Source organism: Coffea eugenioides, chromosome 2 (genome assembly GCF_003713205.1).
Source record: "Coffea eugenioides isolate CCC68of chromosome 2, Ceug_1.0, whole genome shotgun sequence".
Taxonomy (NCBI): Eukaryota; Viridiplantae; Streptophyta; class Magnoliopsida; order Gentianales; family Rubiaceae; genus Coffea; species Coffea eugenioides.
Window position 1 is genome coordinate 13226755 of NC_040036.1, and position 24672 is coordinate 13251426.

Consider the following 24672-nt stretch of genomic DNA (forward strand, 5'->3'; position numbering starts at 1 on the left):
ACCACCTATTTGGTAGTAGTTAAGAGAAAGAAAACTGAAAATGAGAATATTCTTAAACCCGGCAATGAAGTGAAAGAAAATTGAAGCCATCAATAAATTTTCACGAATTGTCACACTTATAAATATAATTCAAAAGGTTAACAAGAAGGACACATTCATAATAGGACTAAATTGCTGAATATTTTTCTTTAAGGACTCCGAAACAACACATATCGATTACACTTTTTCTTCTCTTTTCAAACAACAAGGCCTTTGTCGTAGCTTTATTATTTATGAAGAGCAAGGGCTTTATGCGGAATAGCATAATTAATTGGCAAAAACTTGAGTACACATTGTATATTAGTCCTCATTACTCAAATTTTGTCACATATTCATGGTACATTTAATATTTGAATTGATGAGTTGGCGTGACAAAATTTGAATTACTTCGATCTAGGGAAGATCTGCTCTAGTTTTTGCATAATTACTTCACTGTTGTTCTTGTTTTTCTATATTATGAAGTATTAAATTTTGTCGAGATTGACGTAGTAATAAAAAAAGAAACTGACGAGGACAATAATTTACTAATCTTTTTGAAAATTTCAGTAGCAAGGAAAGACTAGATACCAAAATCAAAACGAAAAGTTAAAAAATATTTAATCAACGGAGCAGCCGGATGAGACAACCTTAGATTCCCGTGCAAGCGGATGATATTTTAGATGCGTTCTGTGTGCCAAAATAGAAGGCCCATGTGATTCATATGCGGTAAAAAATTTGGAGAATGAATTTTGTACGCAGCAATTTCAGTGCCCATTTTAACCATACCGAGCCTTAAAATTGTCAGTTATTACAACAGGAAATATATGCAAGAAAATCAACCGCAATGCTCCACCAAAAAGGTAAGGAAAAAAAACCACTAAACTCAACAATTTATAGCTTTTAAACTCTTTGCTGTAGCCGGGCATCATATATATATATATATATGTACTTCAAATACCTTGTTTAATGATGTATAGAGCTTTTTTTTTTTTTTTGAAGGATGATGTATAGAGCTTACTCTATGCTGAATGATGCCACAAGAAACTTGGGCAGGTAAACCAAATGCATGCACTATGAAGGATTAATTGATTCTTTTGGGTACATTGCATTCGCTTGCTGCAAGAGCACATCCGGTCAAAGAGAATCCTTCATCTTCATAGTATTTGACAAGGCCCTACATCACAAAGATTTTTGTAACTCATTAAAGAACTTTGACAAAATATTTGAGAAGCAAATGTTCTTTTTTTTTTCTTCTTCAATAGGCAATATCCCTATTATTCTTTTTTTTTTGGGTCTTATTTAGGCTAAAAGAGGAGTGTCGGATTCGAGCCCTCCTCTAAGATTTTTTTTAACTGTAGAATGGGATATTCAAACCCTCAACCTACTGCCTAGAAAGAAATTTTTAATGTCCAACTTGCCTGAGACAAGTTGGTTGGGAAGCAAATGTTCATTTGAGGCATTTTATTCTTTGGTTCTTTTATTTTGAACCATGCACCTATAGTCAATTAGTCAAATGGAGGTCACCCTCGCAGCTGAAAACTTTAAATGCCACTTGAAAAGTTCACACAATTAAATGTCGTAGAGGCGGCTACTTACTTGCTACGGTACAAAAGTAAAACAAGTTGCGGCTTCCAGTTTCAGAATAGTTCCCAACCTGAATGAATCAATTTTCCAGAACACCAAAGACGAGTTCTGATTTCTGAGCAAATTGTCAACTTGCAAAGATGAAAAGCAACTACTCCGTTTCAGGTCTTGAAAACTAGAAACTAAAAATTCTCAAAAAAAAAAAAAAAACTGGAAACTAAAACCAAAAAGAAAAAAAAATTATAATAATTCCAAAGGGGCTAAAGATTAGGGCCGGGAGATCATTGAACTAATAAAGGAAACCGTGACTTTACTCAACTCACCAGAAATGACTAATCCTAAGTTTTTTTTTTAAAATTATTGATAAGGGTACAAGAATTTTGCATGTCTTTTAAGCTGAATGGGGTCCATAAATTATGAAAAAACAATTCTTTGGACACGTGTGCCGTGTACTCCATTCTTAGATATTTTGTGACTATCTATCTTCGATGAGTAATATGTTAATAAATGTGTGTGTGATATCACCTAATATTGACTAAAAAAAATCATATGCAATTCCGTCTTTAGCTTGGGACATTAATTATTCTAAAACTATTTTAAGTAGAGTACATAAATAAAAATTGCATGCCTATCTTGGTAGAGACTATTTATTAGTATTTTTTAATCATGTACTAAGACTACTATTGGTGACAGTACTCTGTGGCAGTACTATTAAAATATCTCTTTACTTTAGTCCTCTCCAAAGGCTAGAAACAGTCAGGAAAAGCCAATGATACTTGCTACTAGATAGATTAGTCAGCTATCCAAAAGCCAAAAGGGACCCCTTTCGGGTCAATGGCACGTATTGAAACTTGTTTGACAAATTCTTCTCTCTCTCTCTCTCCCTGGACCCCACTCCCCCTACCCCCAAAATCTGGTCTGAAATTCCAAGCATCACCAACACGCTGGGTAACAGTGGGACTCTAATCCGTCTTCCACCACCACTCTCTCCCACCTCCCTTGACCTCCCAACCCCGTCTGAGTCGCCTTACGCGTCGATGTGCCATTGGCACGTGGTACCACGCGCCATAGAGAAAGATGGGATTGCATCGTAGAATACTCTGAGTCTTCCCAACAAAAACTTTCTTACCAAACCGAAGAAAGTAACAAAGTGCTGCAAAAATGCCAAAGCTCCCCCATTTCAAAGTACCCCTCTCTCTTCTCCGTTCACTCATCTCTCTCTCTCTCTCTATATTTATCAAGCTTCATTTTTCAACTCTTTCTTCTTTCTTTTCTTTCTTTCCTTCTTTCATTCTTTCAAGTTTTCAACCTTCTCTCTCTCTGTCTCTCTCTCTCTCTCTCACACACACACACACGCAGAACACACACACACACACACGCAGCAATTCAACAATGGAGAACTCAACAAGGCTTCAAGAAAACCAGAACCCATGTTTGCTTCCGTCCCCGAAGAGCTATAGCACCAATAGTTCCAGCAGCAGCACCAGCAGCAATGGACTTCACCACCATCACCACCACGGCCAACTCCCTCCGCCACCCACCCCACCACCTCAGGCTCCCGTGCCCATCACCAGATCCGAACCGAACAACCCGTACCCGACTACCTTCGTCCAAGCTGATACCTCCTCCTTCAAACAAGTCGTCCAAATGCTCACCGGATCTTCCGAGACGGCCAAATTGGCATCCGGATCTTCCCGACCCGAACCCGGATCAGCCCCCGTGAAGAACCACGCCATCCCGCCCATCAAGACCGGGCCCAAGAAGGAGAAGTCAGCCTCCCGGCTGTATGAACGGAGGAAAAGTCTGATGAACTTCAAGCTCAGCCCTTTGGCACCAGGATTGGTGAGTAGGCCCGAATTTTCCTCCAATTCGCCCCGACCCGTCACACCGGAGATCTTGTCGCCGAGTCTGCTTGATATTACTTCTCTAGTGCTCAGCCCGGTTACACCGCTGATACCCGACCCGTTCAACAGATCTCCTCATAGTGGGTCGAGTACTAATAGTAATTTGGACGTCGAGGCTGAGGACAAAGCTATCGCTCAAAAGGGATTTTATTTCCACCCATCACCCTCAAATACTCCTAGGGATTCGGAGCCCCGACTATTACCCCTATTTCCGGTGACTTCACCTAGAGTCTCAGGTTCTTCAAGGTCTGATTCTTAAATTATTTTTTTTCTTTTTCTTTCTTTTTTCCCGTTCTACTTTTTGATGTGTAACGATTTCATATGTAAAACCACATAGATATGATATGATTTGGAATTGACGAGGCCCTCGCAAAAAAAAGTAAAAAAAGAAGCAATTGGAAGGCAATGTTGTTGTCATATCAAGTAATATCTGTAATTGGCAAATTGGGAAGAATGGATGGGGGTTGTATAATTTTATAATTCCATCTCAAATTTCTTGCATTGGCTATTTTCTCGTCGGTTTACAATTTTCTGAAAAAGGCTGAAGGTTTTTTCCCCATCTCTGTTACGTTGGCATGATAAAATAATGCTGAAGGTTTCCTTCTGCTTTTCTTACTGCTTTTGAACATTATTGACTGCTGCTTAATTGTGAGCATTGGTGAGCTCAGGTGTTAAAGTTACGCTCAGGCAAAAGTCTGGTGTTAAGAATTTTCTCGCCCCCATTATTACTAGCATATCTTTTTTTTTTTGGGGGGGGGGGGGGAGGTGCCCTTGGATACCAAAAATAAATTAAAAATAAATAAATAAAAGAAAGAAAGATGTGGTAAGCAAGAGTTTGACCGTGTTAATTAGAATGAATAAATCACTGAACCTAATATAATTATGAATGTTAATTGTGGGGTATTAACGAAAACTTTTTAACTAGTCAAGAAAGCAGAGCGCACATGGTATGGAGCAAATAAAAGAGAGGAAAAAGGGGAAAGTGGGTTTTGGCCTTTGGGGGAAGGGAATGGAGGCGGGGGGAGATTGGAAGTAATTATCAAGTGGGATTAGCAAATGGTCCTAGCTGTCAATGGAGGAGTAGAAGCATAGGCAAGGAATCTTGACTCTTTTGTTGTTGTGTTTTGCAATTGAAGGAAGATGCCAAGATGGGGCAGGCACGCAGCATACTAGTCTTCTACGTGCTTATTTTATAAGCATCCAATTATTTTCTCTAATCATGATTGCTACTTACTTTTTCTTTTTTTTTTTCTTTCATATATAGCGGCATGAACAGTAGATTATGTTATGTAGCTCATGCCACTGTAGTTGTTTATTTCTGTCACAGCATCCCCTTTTGTTCTAGTACTATTGGAAACAGCCCTCCACAGTTCCTCCTCCTCCTCCTCTTCCCCCTTCCCCCCCACAACAAAAGCAACAAACACAAAACAAAAAATCCCCACAACAAAGAAAAAAGACCAAAAAAGTTATAAAAACTAGGGAGTAACAAAAAGAAGCTTTTGGTTGGCATCTGAAAAGGGTTCAAGATTATAACTTTTGCCTGAGTTCTTGAGTATTCGAGTAGTGGGGTGCGATTGGAGCTGTATGTCAATTTCAAGAGCACGATTAGACGCAGTAATAACTCTCGGGGAAGAATAAATGACGAATTTATTTTAGAATATTTGTATGGTGTTTCGTAGGCTCGTAGCTAAGAATAGGGTCTAATGTATTGTACTAACATCGTATGATAACTTGAGATTTTGTTACATTGGTTAATAATAGGCTAATGGGATCTGATTGGAAAAAATGATGAAGGGTTCCGGCATTCAAGTATGGAGTTATCGAAGAATTAAATGGGCCAGACATGTACATTACCGGCATTTAAACAGAAACTAAGTGTTGTGATCACTAAAGAATAGATTTGCCGGTCTTGATTGACCAAAAGAAAACGGTCTGAACCACAGACCCTTGTAGTTGGTGGGATCCACCAGTCAGAAAACGGGAAGGTGAGAACCGAGGAGGTGAAGACAATAATGGTATGGTAGTGTTTGATAGGGGAGGGAGATAAGAAAATTGACTTGGGTAGGCCAGCCCATTTCTGCGTCTGGGACTGGGGGGAGTAATACAGCAGTACCTTTAATGCAACTTTGAAAAATGGTGCAAGAAAATCAGGCAGAGGTAGTTTTCTCCTTTACCTGAGTCTAACACAATCAATTCTCTTTTTTGACTTGGAAAGAAAGAAGCAGGAGAGGAAAGGAAAGGTAATGAATGGAGACATGAGAAAGTGAAGGGAGGTGGGAGAGGGGAGTGGGACTTTGTGATGATGAAAGGAATTGAAAAGAATAGCCAACTAGCCCCAAGGCTGAGAGGGACTTAGTTTCTATTACTACTAGTAGTAGTAGTAGCATGCAGCTCTAGATTTTTGAAGAAGATGGGTCATGGCCATGGGTGGGGGAAAGAAAGGAATGCCAGAAAACATAATAAGTAGTACTAACATAGATGATACACACGGCATGGTGGGGCGTCGGCTTGTTTGTGTTTTTGTTTGTTTGTCTGGCGTGTATATTTTTTGGCTGATTGGCTTCACTGTTGTTGGTGTTGGGTTGTCGTGGTGGACTCTGATAGCATGGATTTGTGGTGGTTTGGTGAAGTCATTAATTGCAAGGCTTTGAAACTTTCGGCTTCTTTGCTTTTGCACCATTTTGTTGCCAATGCCAATCATCAGCACCACTTCCTTAATGGTGATATTATTATTTTTTTGCCGTCAATTGTTGACTACTATAATCCTATGGTAACAGTAAGATGGACTTTTTGTCCCTTTTTTTTATTTCTTCCTTTCTTCAACAAAATGATAGTAAAACGGTTGGACAGATTGTTCTTGCTCCTCTTGTTTTTTTTCCCTTCTTTAGTTAAACTTGATGTTTAGGACGAAAGGTTGTTACCAACCAGCTTTATACTAACTCTTTGTGTTCTCTAGTCTAGCTAAAAGAAACAAATCATTAGCTGATGGATGAATTAGGAATTCATGATTTGGTTTCACATGGCTTGTTCGCATGAACTATTATTATTTGACAGACGGGACATTCTATGAACTGAAACTAATAAAATTCCAGAAAAACAATTAATGATTGAAAGTTTTTGTCCGTATACACGTGCTAATATTTGTGTCTTGCTAATGTACGAAGCGTTTTACTTTTACCATTGATGGAGACTTGTTGGAGAATCATTGGTTTGGTAAGTTTACAAAACAGCCCTAGAGTTGAGCGGTATATTTGCAGAACGCTCCTAGAGTTGCCTTCATTCATGTTTCTAGTAAAATTTGATTGTATTTTTTGTTTGAAAAATGTTGTAATTTATTTTGAAAAAACATGTTTGGAATTTTTTTTTTGAAGGGCTAAAATGCTTGTTTTAAGCCTTCCATCAATAAAGGGGGAAAATGCAGTTTTAAGTTCCCAATGTTTACTACTCTTTGTGTAAAAGTTTTGGCAAAAACAAATTCGATCCTCAATATACAGCATATGTACGTACAATTTTACTCCGCAAAGTTTTGGCAACAGCAAATGTGGTCCCTAATATTACTAATTTGAAGTAGATTTAGGATAATTAAAGGATTTTTTCAAATACTGACAAAATCAATCGGGTGCCGTCGCGTGCTAGTTGAATTAATATTTCTCAAAAAAAAAAAAGAATTAAAATGGCGAGTAACATTGAACAATAAGAGTAATGCACATGCTATCATGTTAATGACGGATTAACTAGGAAACATAAAAAGAAAAGAAATTTGTTAATCTACAAGAATAAATTTAAGTATTACAGTTGTTTGCTTAGGGGCAACGAGGATAGAGAGTGAAAATGAATTCTGAGTCAATAAATCCGGTGCTCTGACTTGTTTTAATTTTTTAGTTTAAAAAAATTCCTTCTTTTTACTAGTTAATTAGTTAATAAGTGAGTTATTAGTTCTTAAATTTGTTATTTAAAGTTAGACACATGACTAGACATGCTAAAATTCTATCAATAATTGAGAAAATTTTTCAAATGTCCTAAATCTACCTTTGGAGACTAAAATGTACATGTGCTATACATTGAGAATTATATTCACTTTTGTCAAAACTTTGAGGATTAAAACCGTACGGGGGCTAAACATTTAGAGACCAAAACATATTTTCCCCTCAAAAAAAAATATTTTTCCCTCAACAAGATGGTATTTCTCATTTCTGGAGCCTTAGAGACCGCTGTAGCAGACTATTTCGAGGGCATGCGCACGGGACAAAATGACGTGGATGGTGGAAGTTGTTACATCATCATTCGGTCATGCCAACTTTGACTTGTCTTCCTTTTCCTTCTCTCATTTTAAATACGTTTGTGTTTATGCGGTTCTTGTTTTAATTCCGTATTCACCAATAGAGTCACCTGTTCGTACGAGAGCAACGAGACTGCCACATCTGATCCAGAAGTTGGGTCTGATGGGTTTAGGAGCGTCAACGGGTTTGGATTCAGACTTAGATCCGATAAATATTTTGGGTTTGGATTAAAAAATAATTTCGATGTCCGAACTCGAATTCAAACTCATTTATTCAAACAAAAAAGAGGTTGGATACGGAATATAGCATTTCGACCCGTAATCGACCCAAATCCGAATAATATATTAATAATTATAAAATATAAATATTTCTAAATACATTTTTTTTACCAAATTAACAATTTAGTAATAGATTGATTTGTGGTTAGTTTTGGATTGACTATTGCGAGTTATTTGTGTTTAGTTTTGTAATTTGATTTATTTAAATTTGGAAATTGGATTTGTGATTGATTTTGGATTTAATTTTGAAATATTTAAATTTGGACCTTTTAGACCCGAACCCGTCGGATCGGGTTTCAAAATTCTAAGGTCAAGATTCGGCGGGTATACGGGTCGGATCTGGGTCTACCACATAAAAACGGGTTCGATTCGAAATTTTCGATTTCAGCCTGAACTCAACTAGTTGACACCCCTAGATGGGATTTTCAAAATTTGCTCATGTGTCATCCATCCAACCGTGATAGTGTATACATTGACAGTATATATAAAATTAATCCCAAAAAAAACCCAATGAATTATAGAGTAAATGAAAATAAAGTTGCCACTTAATGTGATTTTTTTTAGATTCATATGGGTGCGTGATATACCTATATGGTTCGATGCTAGTTCAATTTCCGTTAGTTCCTTGTAATCCTATTGGATCATTTTTAAAATAGGTTAAAGTAGAAGTATGAGTAGATATAGATGATGACAATTGGAAAAAAGAAAATGAAAATGAAGTTACTCAGAATTCACAGGTTTTTCGTTTGAGGGGAAAACTGATTTGTACTTCTTTCCTCCTTTAGGTTCTCGCGTGGAGTGAAACATGTAGAGGGGTTAACTATCCCCTTCCCAACATACACATGATCACGTAGTAATTTGTAGGGAAAATGCCAGTTGTCATCCTCAAATTTTGAGCTATGAACACATTTCAATTTTTAAACTTTTGGGCATAACACATTTAGTATTTGAATTATTAATTTTTAACCAGTTTCATTCTCAAATAGAAAATAGACCAAACAAAAAACGATTTTAGGACTAAACTGTGAAATATTTAGAGTATAAGGGACCCAAAATACTTCATGTTTCACGTCCAATGGGAGAGTTTTGAAGGGTACAAACTGAAAACGAGAGATACTACTATTTGTGCTATTTTACCTAATTCTTTTGGTTATTTTCCTGTACTTTAAGGAAAGGGTAAACTGTGGATTATGGTATACATTATACAGGATATAACTGACAACTCGAAGTAGAATTATGATTTTATTAATTAACTGAATAATTATATTGACACTTTCACACATATGCCTGTGCTTGTGTATCTATACTAGATTTTCAATGGAAAAAGACATCTTTCAATAAGTAAGTATTCTAAAGTTTTCTAGTTCTATTATCTGACAGTAATTTATAAGCAATTGCATAAAAAAAAGAGTGGAAATTAGTATATTAGTCATTTTTTTGTGAACTTATTATATTAGTTGCGGCTTTTGCAGTGGACACTAGGCATCCTTTCATCAGTCACTAATTAAATTTAATTCATTTGAAGTTTCTACATAAACTTGGTGATCCGTACCAAGCAATTTGTATCTTTTGATGGATTCATTCGACAGGTTGATCAAGTCAATGCATGAGGTTTAACTGCTTATTACTCCATCAGTTGTCTAATTTGACTAAATGGATGAGGCCAGGTCCGTTTGGTTGAGGGTGGAAATAATTCCTTAAAGAAAATGTTTTACATGAAAAGTATTTTCTGATAAATCAAACACTTTCCTTCTTTCCTTATTATTTTTCTGGCGTTTGGTTACATATCGATAGCCGCTAGAAAACGTTAATCTATTAATTAGCTATATTTTTATATATAAAAAAAGAAAATAAAACAGTGCTCTATGAATTATCTTCATCTCTTTATACCGGCTAAATATCCAGAAACTGGGAAAACGTTTTTGCAACCAACCGAACAGACCCTAGGAGTATTGAGGGGCAATAGATTCACATTTATGAAGGTTTGTAATTTCTTATTGCATGGTTCTCATTTATGCAAATTTGTATCTTTCTTGTTGCTCCTCCTCTAGAAGAGGAAAATGGCAAACTTTATATATTTCGCTTTGCCCGTTGTTGGACAAAACAAAAGGAAATTATTTCTTTTCTTTTCTTATTTTTTACTGTAATTTTATTACCATGCTTGGAATTTCCGCTAGCTACTACCTTGTGGTTGTGACTTGCGTATCCCCTTCCACATGAAGATGTGAAAGGGGCAGGTGGAGCAACTTTCAGGCTTGATTTCAATGACAATCAGATTATTGAAAAAACAATCATCTTGAAAACAACTAAAGCTTGTATGTATTATATATCTTCGATCGTAATTATTGCCCCACAGGTTCAGGCAATGAATCCGACATTAGCATCATTAAGTGAAATGTAAGCGGTCAAATGCTAAATAACGAAGGGACGCAAGCCAAACTTGTGAGTAGTAGTCAAGAGCTTGGGTCCATTCGGAGTTGAGTGCTTTCATTTTGATTAAGAAGCACTTTTAACGTATTTGGTGAGCATCGTCCCCCGAATTTAGGAGTAAAGTTTTTTTTTGTCAATAAAGCATTTTTGGTATAAATTCAAAATTAATATTTTTAGAGTAGCTTTTGTATTTCAAAAAATAAAAAATCAACTTTAACAATTGGATTATAAATTTTGAACTAAATAAAGAGATAAATATATTTTAAAATTTTAAAATTACACATTATTAAGTAGAAAAAGTATTCCTGCAAGTATGCATCCAAACAAACAATAATATGATTGAATACTCAATAAGTGTTTTGATCAAATTTGAGTACTTTTTGATATGTCAGGACAACCCCCAATGGGACCTTATCAATTTTTTTTTATGCTATTTATATTTACCTTCCAAGTGGAAAGCATTTAGATGTGACTAAAAGAATTGGTCAAAAACTTTACAGCCTATAAGTTAAAGAGGTACGTCATCCCTTAATACTCTAGAATCGTTAATCCTTTATTAGGAGCTGTGGATTGAGAATAAATTCTTTTCTTTATGAAACTTTGAAAGTGCTATGCCTATTTTGCTTTTTGTTTTTCAAGGATGTCGTTTTCATGTTTAGCTTGTGATGAAAATTTTACAAAACAAATACATGTACCATTTTTTTTTTCTCTAAACTATCCAATAATTAACAGAATTTGTCATGGATTGTTCTCTAATTACTTTTAGTCGCAAATCCATACCTCAAGAACAAAAAAAAGAAAAGAATGAAAAAATTTGAGAGTCGAACAAAAGATTTTGTGCCTAGAGTTCCTGATGGATATGGCACTGAAATCGGCCGGCCGGGTTCTTATGGACCAGATTAAAGTCATATTTTGCAGCTCCAGCTTTTAGTGCAGCTTGAAGTTGCTTTCTTATCTGTGGACCTGAGATCTTTAAAGCCCAATTTGACATAAAAATTGACATCACATATAGTTGAGATCCGATTCATCCGAATGCGGATGAAGGCTACAAACCTCTCTCTGAAATTTCTTCTTGGTAACAAAAGGAAGTAATATAATGATCCCCGTAAAGAAGCAACATATATAGCTCAAATATGTTTAGCTAACAAGATCTTCTAGCTTTTCATGACCTAAATTCCAAAACAGTTGACACAGTATATTTTCCAAAGGTCTAAAATCACTTAATTTGAATTTTTTAAAATTCCGTTCTCTTATGGTGGAAGTTTAGTTAGGTAATAAAGCAGAAAAACTACTTATTTCTTTTTCCTGCATTCCCATGCACAGCAGGTGATGTATCTTTCACCTTAGAACTGATGATATTGCCACAGGCCAACAGCAACGTATAAATGAACTTGTACAATAAAATGCCTCCATGAAATCAGTTACTTAAACAGAGATCAATCGAATCTGGCTTTGAATTTTTGTTGGAGGTCGTTATTATCACCGAGTGTTCCTTACACAATTTGTAATTCTGGTGCACCCTCTAGAGTAAGGATTGATCTTTTGATGCGAACCACAGTTATAGTAAGACGAACCCCGTCGGTTGCATGGGATATTACCTCTACGCAGGGCATCATAACTAATGTAACGAGTTTGAGCCAGTACCCGCCGGCTAGCCTCAGAATCAAGCATCATTTCTTCAGCTTCATCGATGCAATCGCCGACTCGACCATTGCATGTAGCTATGCCATGAGAAGGGATGACGGAATCAATGTCGAACAGGGCTTCTTTGTAATCAGCAAATGACGATTCCGCTATCAGGAAAACCCTGGCCAGCAAGAGGATTAGAAGGCAATGCAGATATCCCATTCCCATGTGGTTTTTTTCTTTTGAAAATTTGGGAAGGATGAATTGATGGAATGTGAAGATTTTGTGTTGATCAGGTTTGCGTTATCTGTTTTGAGTGTTATTGTGGATAGAGAAGCATGAGAGAAAATTATATGGAAAGTGGAAACTGGATAATGTAAGCTTGGATGAGGTTAGCGCATGCATGCATGCATGCATGATGTGTCTCTTAAGGGTTAGCGTTTTGGAAAATTGGCCTGTTTTTGCTCCTATTTCTTCTCTAGTTAGCGGAGGTGGTGCTGGTGGTGGTTGTTGCCGTTCTATCTGTGCTGTCGAAGGGGGAAAAAAAAAGAAGCTGAATTTGCATTCACTGCCATTCGCCACCAGTAGGATATTGGCTTTTTTTTTTGGGGCCAAAAAGTAGTACCATTTGGTCGCCCACCTGTATATGTTTTCTTTTTATTTCTCATATTAGGATTCTGACTTTTTTTTTTTTTTTGGTTGGTCTGCGGTCCTTGTTGGACACTATTTGAGTTCTCACGGAGTCCAACAAGTACTTGGGTAGGATAGGTTAGACAGAGATGGTTAGGTCCTGTTCTGTTTTGTGAATGATTATCCAAAACTCACAATAGCCCATACAGTGAGCTGCTTCACCTTGACCAAGGTTCGCAATTCGCATTTATCAAATGTAGGGATGGCAACGGGTAATAAAACCCGATATTCGTGAATATCCAACCAGACAGTTAATCTCTGATTATATGATTGATTCACTCTTCATTAGGATTCGGTATCGAAGAGAGATTATTAATGGACAACCTGCTAGGTTTTGATGCGAGGTTCAAAAAATTTAATGCTCATACCCGATGTATAAGTTGGCATATATAATATGAATAAAATATATATACACACAATTTCATGGTTGGAAGTTAGAAAAGGAATATATATATATATATGAAGACAAGAAGGTTTATTATAATCTGTTTTTTTACTTTTGCACGTTATAGGATGAAACACGAAGACAAGAAGGTCACAAGGATGATTCAAGTGTGAACTGTAATTGCCTTTCTTTGTCATGAAATTGTGATCAAAACCATTTTTTATGGGATTAATAGACCTTGATTGTTGCTTCTTGGCATGCTAGGAAAAAGGATCTATTGACTTTCTAATTCAGTAAAAAAAAAAAAAAAATCGATTTAATGCAGTTTTGGTTTGTCTTATTAGTTGCCCAAAATTTTCTGAAACTTCCACAGATTATTTTGCACACAGAGGTGTAAAAGAGGATTTAGTGCAGTATGATTACTATAAAAGAGCAATATGATTACTAAAAATCAATCTTTAAATCCAGAACTTCTTATATACTATCTCCAAATGACTCCTCAATACTACTTCAGTCTGCTTGATAAATCTTCTAAATATGCGCAGCGCAACACAATTTATGTTATCCGACTTCATTATCAAGTTGTTCTTTTCTCAAGTCTTTGCAAGATAAAGTACTCTTTCTCTGTTTTTTCTCACTCTCTCGTCCTTTCTTTGTCTAGGGTGCACTTTTTCTTCCTTTCCCCTTTCTCTTTACCCTTTTTCCTCTCTAGCCTTTGTTTGTTGTCCTGTAACTGTACCTTTAAACCAATGCTAGTAAATGTTGACTCGTACCATAATTATTCAACATTAATTAGGCGGGCATAATCAATAATGGTCTCAATCAAACAATTAAAAACTTGCCACCAGAAATGGTTAAGAGTATTTATATGTGATATGTGCTTCCACAACATCTCCCACTCAGAAATTAAACGGAATCCATAAGAAATTAATTCCCCCCTATGGTCCTTTACCATGTGGCTTCTTCTAGTAGTGCTATAAAGAGTTTAGCGGATTCAAGAGTGCTCCCTCGGACCAGACACTGAGCACAGACGGTTGTCAGCGACAATCGTTCGAAATAGTAGTGTAATACTTTTTAAATAAGTTATAATTACATCTTACCTGCTTGTACATGTTTATAATAAGAGTATAATATTCTGTTACTATTCATGTGATCAGCTCCATGTATAATAATTATATATATGTTATGAAATTTTACAAATAATTCACGTAAAGTGACAAGGTATTTAAAAAGTATTACTATATCATTTCGAAGACGATTATCACTGAAAACCCTCCGTGTCCGAGTACCTTCCTCCAATGGTAAGATTATGATTTTTAATTGATAATCCCATTGGCAGGATGGAAGAAACCTGATCAATCTTCTCAAGCGAGTAGAGTAGTTGTCTACATCTACATGACGGCAGGATAGGAGAAACCTGATCAATATTCTCAAGAGGGCAGTAGTCCACCTCTACATGATGGGGATGACACGACCTGGATATTTATCTGTGGACTAGTTTACAGACCGCTACATTTATTGTCAGTTGTGAGTTGGTCCAAATTATCGACCTAACACCAACTACATATCCCCCGTGGCCCAGGTGGATGCATTATCCTTTTGAGTTCGATTGGGTTAACTCTCTGCCGCTTGTAGGTCCTCGTCAGTAATTAACCGAGTCAAAGGCGTTTGATAAACTTCGGGGCTAAGCTCATTTGATTACGCACCAGATATTTTGCTATAATTTTAACTCATTTTCACAGTTTAAATGTTTCGTGTAAAATGAATGTCATTTTTTTAGTGTGTTGATCTAGAGATTAAAAGAAAAGTATTGACACAATCGAATGATTTTATAAAATTATAGGAATTTAAATATATTTAAATGAAGAGACAGATGAAAAGAATCTTAACCCTGTTGATAAATGGACATGAATGTCATGAATGGAATCAACATTCAAGTTACTAACATCTATGCCTATGGATGCATATTGTAAAAAACAATTTACATGAATGATAAAAGTTCACACTCATGATGAGGTTTATGATTTTGATACTAATCCCAATTCTAATATGATTATACGAATCAAACGCCTCTTTAGTAGCATTATCCCACCTTAGCAATGTCTATGGTTTCTAATATGATCTCGTGATATTTTTCAGTGATTTCTAGTTAAACTTTTAATCAATAGTGAACACAGGTTTACCAAAACACAACACAAGAACACGTTATCCAATAAATGGGATAGGACAATTACTCATTTAGAAATTATCATAGTCAAAAGATTCCGTACTATAAATGAATAATAACTCAAGGAAACGTAATCACGATAATATTATTATCAGCAAATTAAGGAAACATCCGGATACGACAACAATTATTAAACTCTTTGTGGGGTGTTTTACCATATTAAACTCTATGCCGAGGCGATTTAAAATTAAAGGGACCACACATAAAGTGTATCTGGATGATTATAAAAGTCTAAGTTGAATAGTTAATGCATTTTGGTATAACTCCAAAATGTTGGACTCCAGGAAATTCAGCCTTTTTTTCCCACACAAAATAATGGGTCCGAGAACAACAATACGCACATTACCGTTTTGACCCCAAAAAAAATAAAAAGAGACTACCGCAATTTGCATTTCTTATTATCCTATTATGGAGTCGACTCGAGTTTGAGTAGTGTATTATTCGAATAAAAATGCTTGAGTTCAAACTCGTCAAATTCTTTAAAATTGAGTTCGAACTCGAGTTCAACCTTATTTTACCTTAGTCGAACTTGGTCTCGAACTCGACCAAATCGAGTTTAAACGAGTTCAATTGAAACTTGATTTTTTAAAATAAATTTCATAATTAAAAATTATATTATAAACACACTACTCGATGAAGGTTCGACTAATACATGAAATTTGGTTTTTTCTACTCAAACTCGATTAGCATCAAGTTGAAGTCGATAGTAGTAAATGATTTGGAAAGGAAAAAAAAGTCTACCACAATATGAACTTCTCATACTGCATCTGGACACCATAACCACAAGGGGGAAAAAAGGCATGCTCATTCACGCATGTAATAGTCAATACAGTAATCAATCATTTTGGGTGCGGTTTTACATTTTGTCTGTGTTTTTGCCGAGCATCATTCTGGGCTAGTTCGTTATGCAGTGTATACTTGTAAGCCTCTACTGGTGCCTTGCTAGTTGCTTTCCAAGGACTTCGTTTTGGCTATGTTTGCGGCTGAGTGAATGGAGCAAATCAGCAAAATGATTATTCTACTGTACTACCAAACTGGCCAATAACGATGTCATGACTATTTTTAACCACAAAAAAACATTGGGAGTGAGATCGATCTGTACACTAATGATCCAAATCATATTAGCATAATGTAACACTAACCTAGCTCTTCTATTTCATACAATAATAAAATCGCATCGATCAAATGTTAATTGATTTAAATCGTAGTCCTTGTTCTGCAATTGTCAGTGACAACTGCAAAAGCCCTGAATTCCGGAAACACCACCCGCCGGTCATTCCAGTCCAAGAGCGGGCTCATCATAGTAGCTAGTATATTGCTGGAGTGTCCTAGGTTGAAAAATGCAAAAGACATATAATTAACACACTATTTAGCAAACAAAGAATTCACGTTAGTGGGGTTAGCTTTGATCACAAGGGATCCTCCTAGAATTGTCAAGTCTTCAAAATATAAAATAGCTTTTATTTGGGGTAAGTCGGACAAAGACTAGAGATGGGGAATGATAATAATCATCATCAATCAATCTAAGAGTGCGTTTGATAAAATTGGAAAATCTGAAATATGAATTCATTAAATTAATAAATTTTTATATATTAAATCTAATATATTTTAGTGTATATCGTATTAAATAATAAGTGAATAATTTATTATTTATTTTTTATATCAAATTTTGTCTAAAAAATTCCAATGACACTTAATTAATTCAGATATTTAATTTTTTTTATTAAATGTATTTTAATATGTTAAAATATGAATTCATTAAATTTAAATATTAAATTGAATTATTGGGGCCAACTCCTTATACACTCCACCATTTGCGTTTACTTTAACGTACAAGAAAATACAAGTAAAAGGAAAGGACGAAATAGTCATTCAACTGAATTTCAATAAGGTCGGCGACCTTTTACTTTGTCTGTTTCACAACTAAAACGATCACACGGGTGGCTAAGGCCAAGCATTCTTCTTCCTTTCTAGTTTCTACTCTCTCTTCCTCTCCCCGCGCTTTCTTCCATCCCTTTTACTCTCAACACTGTATCTTTGTTCTTGGCTTCTGCTTCAGAATTAAGCTCAATCTTCACTCTTTTCTGCAGTGGATTTCATAAAATTCGTGCAGAAATTTGTTTGTCGTGTACAGTACGTGCTACTCAGGTAGTTAATTTCCCCCAGCTGAAGTTTCATTTCTATCAAATGATTCTAGCAACTTTTATTACCACTGCGTGGTGGTCTTTTAATTGCTTCTCCTGCCTTAAACTTTGTACTTTTTTGCTGATTGGAGCTTCTAGAGGATCGGAAAGGAATCTTTTAGTACCCTTCTTTGCAAATATAGCTCAATTGGTTGGTAAAAATCAGTTGGGCATCATGAGGTTCCTATTCGACTCTCACGCTTTCCTTTTCTCTCCTTCCCCTTCTACTGCTCTGGTTTTCTTTATTCCATAAATAAATGAAAAAAACTGGGTTTTTATTTTTTAACTTTTTTTTGGGGGAAGGAGGGGGGGGGGGGGGTTGTTTTAGCTTCTCTTTCATTATGCTCTGCAGCCATATACTGCTAATTTGTTATGCTTGATGGGGTTGTATTTAATTTAACGTGGAAAGTTTTTATGGGGTGTCGGCTGATTTAAAATTACGGGCTTGGATAGTGGTATTTTGGTTGTTGGATTATGATCATGATCTTTTGTCGTCCGGGAAATATATGCTTAAAAAATGTTTTGTTATTGCAATTTAATATTAGCGTTTGTTTTCTTGGACTGGTCACTGGTGAAATGGTAATTGACGTGTCTCAGGGTCTGGAACTTAATAATTGTTTGTTGACTTTAGGGATGACTCTTCAGGTCCGTTTCTGCTACTGTTCATTGGCCTGGTGAAGAAAAGTCCATAGGCTGAGTTGATTGTTTATGTCCATTTCTGTTTGTACTAGCAGCAGCCTGCAGTATTACTAGATAAGTAAGAAAAATAGGCCTATGCAAAAGACGCTATTGAATTTTGTTTCTATAAGTGACTAGTTTGTGTAACTGAGTCCATGGGTTTTGCGTGTTTCAAGTCCTAGCGGTTACTCTGTACTAGGTGTTTTGTTAGCACCCCGTCCAGGGAACTGCTTGCTTGTGTTTAATTTTGGGAGAAAAATTGAGTATCCGATAATCATTAATGTTTTCATGGCAGATAAGATGTTAAGAGTGATAAAGCAAGAGAAATGAAGTTTACTCATGAGATGTGTCAATAGGGCAGATAATGTAAATTGCAATTCCTTGGACATGTTTTTCTCATGGCATTGACTTTGATATTAGACGTCCCATTTTCCCATTGCTAGAAGATTAGTATATTGGCGTGCCTTTTGGAATTCTAACATGCAACATTAAAGTTCAATGAAACAAAATTAACATATGTGTTGCAGGTAACGCGTCACATGAATAAGGATATTCGCCAAAATTGAATCAGGTTCAGCAATACAACTCATGGAGCATGAGGCAACTGCTATGCATAAGGATCAGTGGCAAAAGCAGGATAATTTTCTTGAGGTGACTTTAAAAGCTGTTTAATTAGGAATAGTTTCTCATTAATATGTTGTAAGTTCAGTTTTTTCAGCAACCGGGTAAGTGAAGTTCCTGATACTTGGTGTTCTTTAGGTTCTTAATATAGAGAAACAGTTATTGGCATTGATCCATTCTAAAGGTCTGTTACACAAAGATGTTCAAGAGTTGTACCGCAAGGTGAGAACTGTTTATCAGAGCATCATTTTGAATGACTATGATGTTGTGGACCTTCAAGAAGTTGAATACTTTTTGTGGAAGCTTCACTATAAGCACATTGTTGAGTTTCGCAAAAGCATGAGGCAACATTGGATGAGTGGAGAGAGTACAAAAGGGGAAACTTCCCCAGTTGACATTGACTCACAGGGCAACATCAATAGATATGTGGATGGATTCAAGACATTCCTGTCTGAAGCGACTGACTTCTATAGCAATTTGACCAAGGCTTTCAGAGAAGTTTGTGGTCTGCCAGGGGAGGTGTTCCTGTATAACAAAGGAGACAGTTCATTTTCTACTGAACAAATGAAATTGAGCAAGTGTCAGTTTGCATGCCACCGCTTTCTAATATGTCTTGGGGATCTTGCTAGATATGGCGAGCTTTGTAAGAAACAGGATGCTTCTAAATGGTCGGTTGCGTTTACTTACTACTTAGAAGCAAGCAGGATATGGCCAGCTAGCGGGAATCCCCATAATCAAGTAGGTTTCTTCATATTACTTAATGATGAACACAGGCTTTGCTTAGTTCTAGAATGTTAGAAAAGCTTTGTATCTGTCATTTTTGCTCTTACACTATTTTCAGTTCCAAATTCTCTACTAGTGTTGGGGACAAGCCTGAATTGGCGAACAAAAGTCACTTTTGAAACCATCCTGCGGACCTTGTTTTATTTCTAGATTGATTCTTTGGCAACAGTTGGAGCAATTGTTTAATCCTGATTTTTAAGAAGTTTCTACATTCAAATTCATTTGCTAAACTTATTCTACTGTATATTTCCTCGATCTTAAAATTTGTGTTTCTTTGCAGCTGGCACTGTTAGCAACATATGTTGGCGATGCTTTCCTGGCATTGTACCACTGCACGAGAAGTTTAGCTGTTAAAGAACCTTTCCCTGATGCATGGAATAACCTTATGCTACTCTTTGAAGAGGTAAGAGTTCTTCTTTTTTATTTTTTATTTTTTATTTTTTCATCCTTGCCTTTTTACCAAAACTATGTAACAAAAGAGGAAGGAGGGAGGTAAACTCAGTAATTTTACTTGTAGTTTTTAGAATTCTTTGCTTTATTTTTAAATTTGATTTTTGAAGTTAAGTAGTTAGGAATCTATTGTTTCTTCTGATTTTGCAGAACGGGTCATCCCATCTGTCTTCGCTTTCCAGTGAGACACACATCGATTTGTTAAAGCCATTTGAAAAAGTCTCCTTGCAGGCCGCACCACAGTCTCTCACTGGATCTTCAAATAAGAGTAACTTGGAAACTAATAACATCTTTTCTACTGCAAAAACTGAACTCTGGCCCCTCTTTGTGAGATTGATAAGTTTTTTCCTTGGGAGATCCAGGTAATTAGAGCAACACAATATTCTCTTGATCTGACTTATATTCTGGCTAACCCATCAGAAGACAACAAACAGGATTAGTCCCTGCTGATTTTGTGACTATTTTCATTTCTGTTATTAGTTATGGTGCTTGTGAAGATAAAAAATCATGTTGTTATTTGCTATTACTTCTGTGTGGCGGACCATTAGTTAGTCAAGCTTGCAAGAATGCGTTTTAACTGGGTCACTCCATAGCAAACTCGGCAAGTTTAGTAGGTGCAGCCTAAGGCATGGTATATCTTTCTTGAATTTATTTGGAATATCATCCTACAAACTGGTCGAGATCATCACCTTAATTCTCTCAGTTCCGTGTTTGGGAACAACAGGGAAATTCGTTATCATCTCCTCAATGCCCTTTTTGCGAACTACAGGGTGGATGTCAGAGAAATAGTGAATTTTTGCTGATTGAAGAGGAACTGATATTGTAGTTGACTGATTTAAACAGCAAAACTCCACTATGGCCTGTGGAGTAGTAAGAAAAGCATTTGGTGCATCTGATTTAGTTGAGAGTGAGACCATGAGAGGTTATTTAGTTGGCGATTTATGTCCTCCATAAATTTATGAGAAGAGGCTACGATAAAGTGAACTTAGAACTAGAGGCTGATGAAGATTTTTCTACATCTCAGCTTTTAATTGCGAATTATACTGGTTACTGGACCATTCCTGCAACATCATTATAGTACTTGCTTGTGTTGAACGCAGCTTGATTAATAGAGTTAATAGGTAGTTCAATAGATGATGACACACATCAATCATTTACCAATTTTCTTAAAGCCCCTTGGTTGTATGGTGACAATTCTCTTATCTTCTGGCTTATGGATCCTTGAGCATTTTGAGAATTATGACACTGGCATGCAATTTTGTTATTTTACAATGACATGTAATGCTTATATATGCCAGAAAGAAGATGTGACTGGCTTATAAGAGCTTGTGTTATGTGCTATTTACATCTTAATTAAGCATTTTGGGTCATGATTTTGGGTTCTAAAAGTTAACGAGTTAGTGCACATCTAGGTTGTTACAGGTCCTGAACTTCAAGATGGATGTGAAGCGCAATAAGTATATGCACAATATAGAGAAAATTTGTCCTGGTTTTAAGCCCTTATCTATTTTGAAAGTCCTTTCACATGCTTCTACCTTGTAAGTTACCCTCCTTCCCCACAGAGCGGAGGGAACTAAAAGAAAATTGAGAAATATCTAAAATTCTTTTGGGGCTTATTTTGTTTGCTTTATGTGAAGACACTGTGATTTGGGAGTGTTCCTATGCTTATAATGTCAATACAGCTTGAAAGCTGTACTATTGTTGCAGAAGATGTTTTACTTACTTTCTGCATTTTTTCTTTTGGAAATGCAAACTTTATTAATGGTTTTACACTAGAGTGCTCCAGTTGCACTCTAGGTACTCGAATACTTGGGGCCTTTTGATACAAATCATTAAAAGACTCTATGGTGCTATCTAATTCTTGTGGATGGTGGTTGTGGTGTTTTTAATGTTTCATTTTTATTTGGTTCGATCACAATTTTCTGTACAGCCTCAATAAATCACGTACCAATGTATTCAACTTATTCTTGGAAATATGATACTAAGAACCAGGAAGATTGGTAAAGATGCCTAAATTAAAATTGCATGTCTAGGTGATACTCTTGTACATTGAGACCAAGTTATTTTCTTTTTCCCTGTCCTCTTCTCTGGCAATTCATGCATATAAGTTTGCATGTTTCTGTCTGGCTTCTTTCTTCTGGAAGGCTGCTATGTTATGTGAATGTCTAATTGATTCTGAAGTTAACCATGATGTTTTCCTTGTCATGCAGTTTGGAGGAATTCGAAAGCACTCTTTCTTCCACTGTCGAACATTTGGAATCTTTGGTACTTTTAGATGATGAGCAACTGAAAGCTGCTTTGGAGTCATATAAGCTGATGGATTCATCCAGAAAAGGCCCTTATCGTGCACTTCAACTTGTTTCAATATTCATCTTCATCTTACATAACCTTACAGAAAGCCCTCAGAATGAGAAGCTGAATGAAAATGACAAGCAGCAGAAATCTGGGCTGACCCAATTGGCTCTAATTGCTACATATATTTGTATTGCTCGCCTTCTTGAGAGATGTCTAAAGTGCAATCAACTGGAGAAGTGTCCGCTTTTGCCTGCTGTGCTGGTCTTTGTTGAATGGCTGGTTGGAGCACTTGATGAAGTAGAAAAATATGCTGCCGATGACAAAGTTATGAGTGCCATGTCCTACTTTTTTAGTGCTCTTGCTGATCTTCTCAACCGATTTAATATAGGAGAGGGTGAAACTGCTTGCGATAAATCTGCTCTTTGGGAAGATCATGAATTGAGGGGTTTTGAGCCAATGGCCAATGCACATGCCTCTCTGGATTTTACGAGTACTCACTGGGAATGGATGGAGACTTTGGATTCAAAACGTTCGCATCGGATCTTTCATGCAGGAATGAGGATTGTGAACAGATCTGCTAATAATAAACAGTGGATTTTTTGTGACAAAAAAGGATTGAAATTCTTTACGTTTGGGTCAATGGAACTTTTAGGCCAAGGAAAAACAGTAGGGGTATCTAAATTAAATGTTAAAGTCAAGGAGGTGGATGAACAGATTAGTAGAAATGTAGAAGTACATGAACAAGATTCTCTTGGGGAAACTCAACCTCAACGTTGTCAAAAGACTGTACCTGTTTCCACTGAAGAGGAAGAAGTCATTCTCTTCAACCCTATTACACGACATAACTCAGCACCGCTCTATAAATATATCACTGAAAATGACCATATGTATAGAGAAGGATTGAAGGAGCCTGCTTTATCTGCTGATGAATGCTTGCGCCGAGCAACATCAATGTTCATTGGGAAAAACCAGCCACGAAGTGATCGAGCAAGTTTTTCTCCTGATGCCACAAATGTGAAGTACAACAAACCATTGAAGGAGTCAGCAACTTACCCTGCTGGACCTCCCTCTCTTAGTGCCTGGGTATTTGATAGGGATAAATTAGATTATGAGCCAGAGAAAGGGATCAAGAACTTCACTAAACATGAGTTGACGCCGATTCAGGAAACAGCTTTTGAATCCTTGACTGGTCTATTACATGACAGAACTAGGGATTCTGTTGCTGGTCCCGCTCATGTCTCTGCAGCCGCCCAAACTCTTTCTCCTCCTACATATGTCGCTCCGGTGCCTTCAGCTCCTTTATTGCCGGATGATGCTACTTGGTCTAGGGGTAACTTGCCAAGTTTTCCTGAGTATAAGAGTGCACTTGGTAGTAGGGAGACAGACGGCATTCTTGGTGCTCCACCTGTAAGTGGCTACTCGAATGGTTCTGCACCTCATGGACCATTGGATTTTAGCCCTGTTCTTCCAGGATTAGTCCATGGATACCCTCCACTACTGGGAATGAGTTCTTCGGAATGGCTTTATCACTACAGAAACAATCACAAGCTTGATCAAACCAGTACTCTTTTCTGGCCAGTTCACATGAATGGACCAGGACCTCTATCAAGTTTCCAGACAAATGACCTCTCAAGGTTTGATCTTTTCAGTCAATGGGGAAATCCTTTGGCTTCTACTCCAACCTTCTATATGGAGAGCCCCCAGTTGCATCCAGGTTCTTCTTTTGTTTACAGTGCAGGTGACCCACAAAAAGATAGCCTCCTTTCTTACCAAAGGGCATCTCCTTTTGTTTGTGGTGCTGTTACCGATCCAAGACCTGAGCAACAGCCACTTCTTCATTACCTCAAAGAAAAAGAATGGCAACTGCATTCTCCTCAGTTCAGAGGTTCTGCATTTATGGGAAACTGAAACCCTGATATCTTAAGCACTTCATGACTGTACATCTGTCTTTGCTTCATGCTGTGCTTTGCTTGTTAATTACTGATTGCTTCAGAGAAAGTTTCAATTGCCAAAAAGATTGATCTTAACTCACACAGGTTTATGACTATTTGTGTACAATTTACTGGAGAGTGAAGTATGAAAATTTCCTAGCAGCGTCTGTTTCATCTTTGAAGCGTTGCGAAAAAGCCAACGCATTCTCCATTTTTAAAGCTATCTGTCATGAGCAGGATACAATATCAAAATACAATGCAATATCAATCATGTGGTTCCACAGGAATGACGCTTGAAATGGAATTGGA

At 36.7% G+C, this 24672-nt stretch overlaps 3 protein-coding genes across 3 annotated transcripts; 2 read left to right on the forward strand and 1 right to left on the reverse strand.

The window, feature by feature from the left end:
- Positions 1–2910: 2910 nt before the first annotated feature.
- LOC113762096 (VQ motif-containing protein 4) lies at positions 2911–4007 on the forward strand. Its single transcript, XM_027305368.1, has one exon. It carries the CDS (start codon positions 2995–2997, stop codon positions 3763–3765), a length of 771 nt encoding a protein of 256 aa, XP_027161169.1. The 5' UTR covers positions 2911–2994; the 3' UTR covers positions 3766–4007.
- Positions 4008–11335: 7328 nt separating this feature from the next.
- Positions 11336–12342, reverse strand: LOC113756882 (rapid alkalinization factor-like). The gene is made up of 2 exons (XM_027300353.1): positions 12093–12342; positions 11336–11457 (listed from the first exon to the last, which is right to left on the reverse strand). Exons 1-2 carry the CDS (start codon positions 12340–12342, stop codon positions 11336–11338), a joined length of 372 nt encoding a protein of 123 aa, XP_027156154.1.
- Positions 12343–17390: 5048 nt separating this feature from the next.
- LOC113761206 (protein SMG7L) lies at positions 17391–24537 on the forward strand. The gene is made up of 6 exons (XM_027304077.1): positions 17391–17570; positions 18811–18934; positions 19043–19642; positions 19968–20090; positions 20288–20499; positions 22348–24537. Exons 2-6 carry the CDS (start codon positions 18872–18874, stop codon positions 24338–24340), a joined length of 2991 nt encoding a protein of 996 aa, XP_027159878.1. The 5' UTR covers positions 17391–17570; positions 18811–18871; the 3' UTR covers positions 24341–24537.
- Positions 24538–24672: the final 135 nt, after the last annotated feature.

Excerpts from the sequence above, each read along its gene's own strand:
- LOC113756882 (XM_027300353.1), bottom strand. The coding sequence starts at position 12,342 with ATGGGATATCTGCATTGCCTTCTAATCCTCTTGCTGGCCAGGGTTTTC. Across the intron at positions 11,458-12,092 it reads TTATGATGCCCTGCGTAGAG|GTCCACAGATAAGAAAGCAA; the intron begins GTAATATCCCAT and ends TAAAGATCTCAG.
- LOC113761206 (XM_027304077.1), top strand. The coding sequence starts at position 18,872 with ATGGAGCATGAGGCAACTGCTATGCATAAGGATCAGTGGCAAAAGCAG. Across the intron at positions 19,643-19,967 it reads GCGGGAATCCCCATAATCAA|CTGGCACTGTTAGCAACATA; the intron begins GTAGGTTTCTTC and ends GTTTCTTTGCAG. Across the intron at positions 20,091-20,287 it reads TTATGCTACTCTTTGAAGAG|AACGGGTCATCCCATCTGTC; the intron begins GTAAGAGTTCTT and ends CTGATTTTGCAG.
- LOC113762096 (XM_027305368.1), top strand. The coding sequence starts at position 2,995 with ATGGAGAACTCAACAAGGCTTCAAGAAAACCAGAACCCATGTTTGCTT.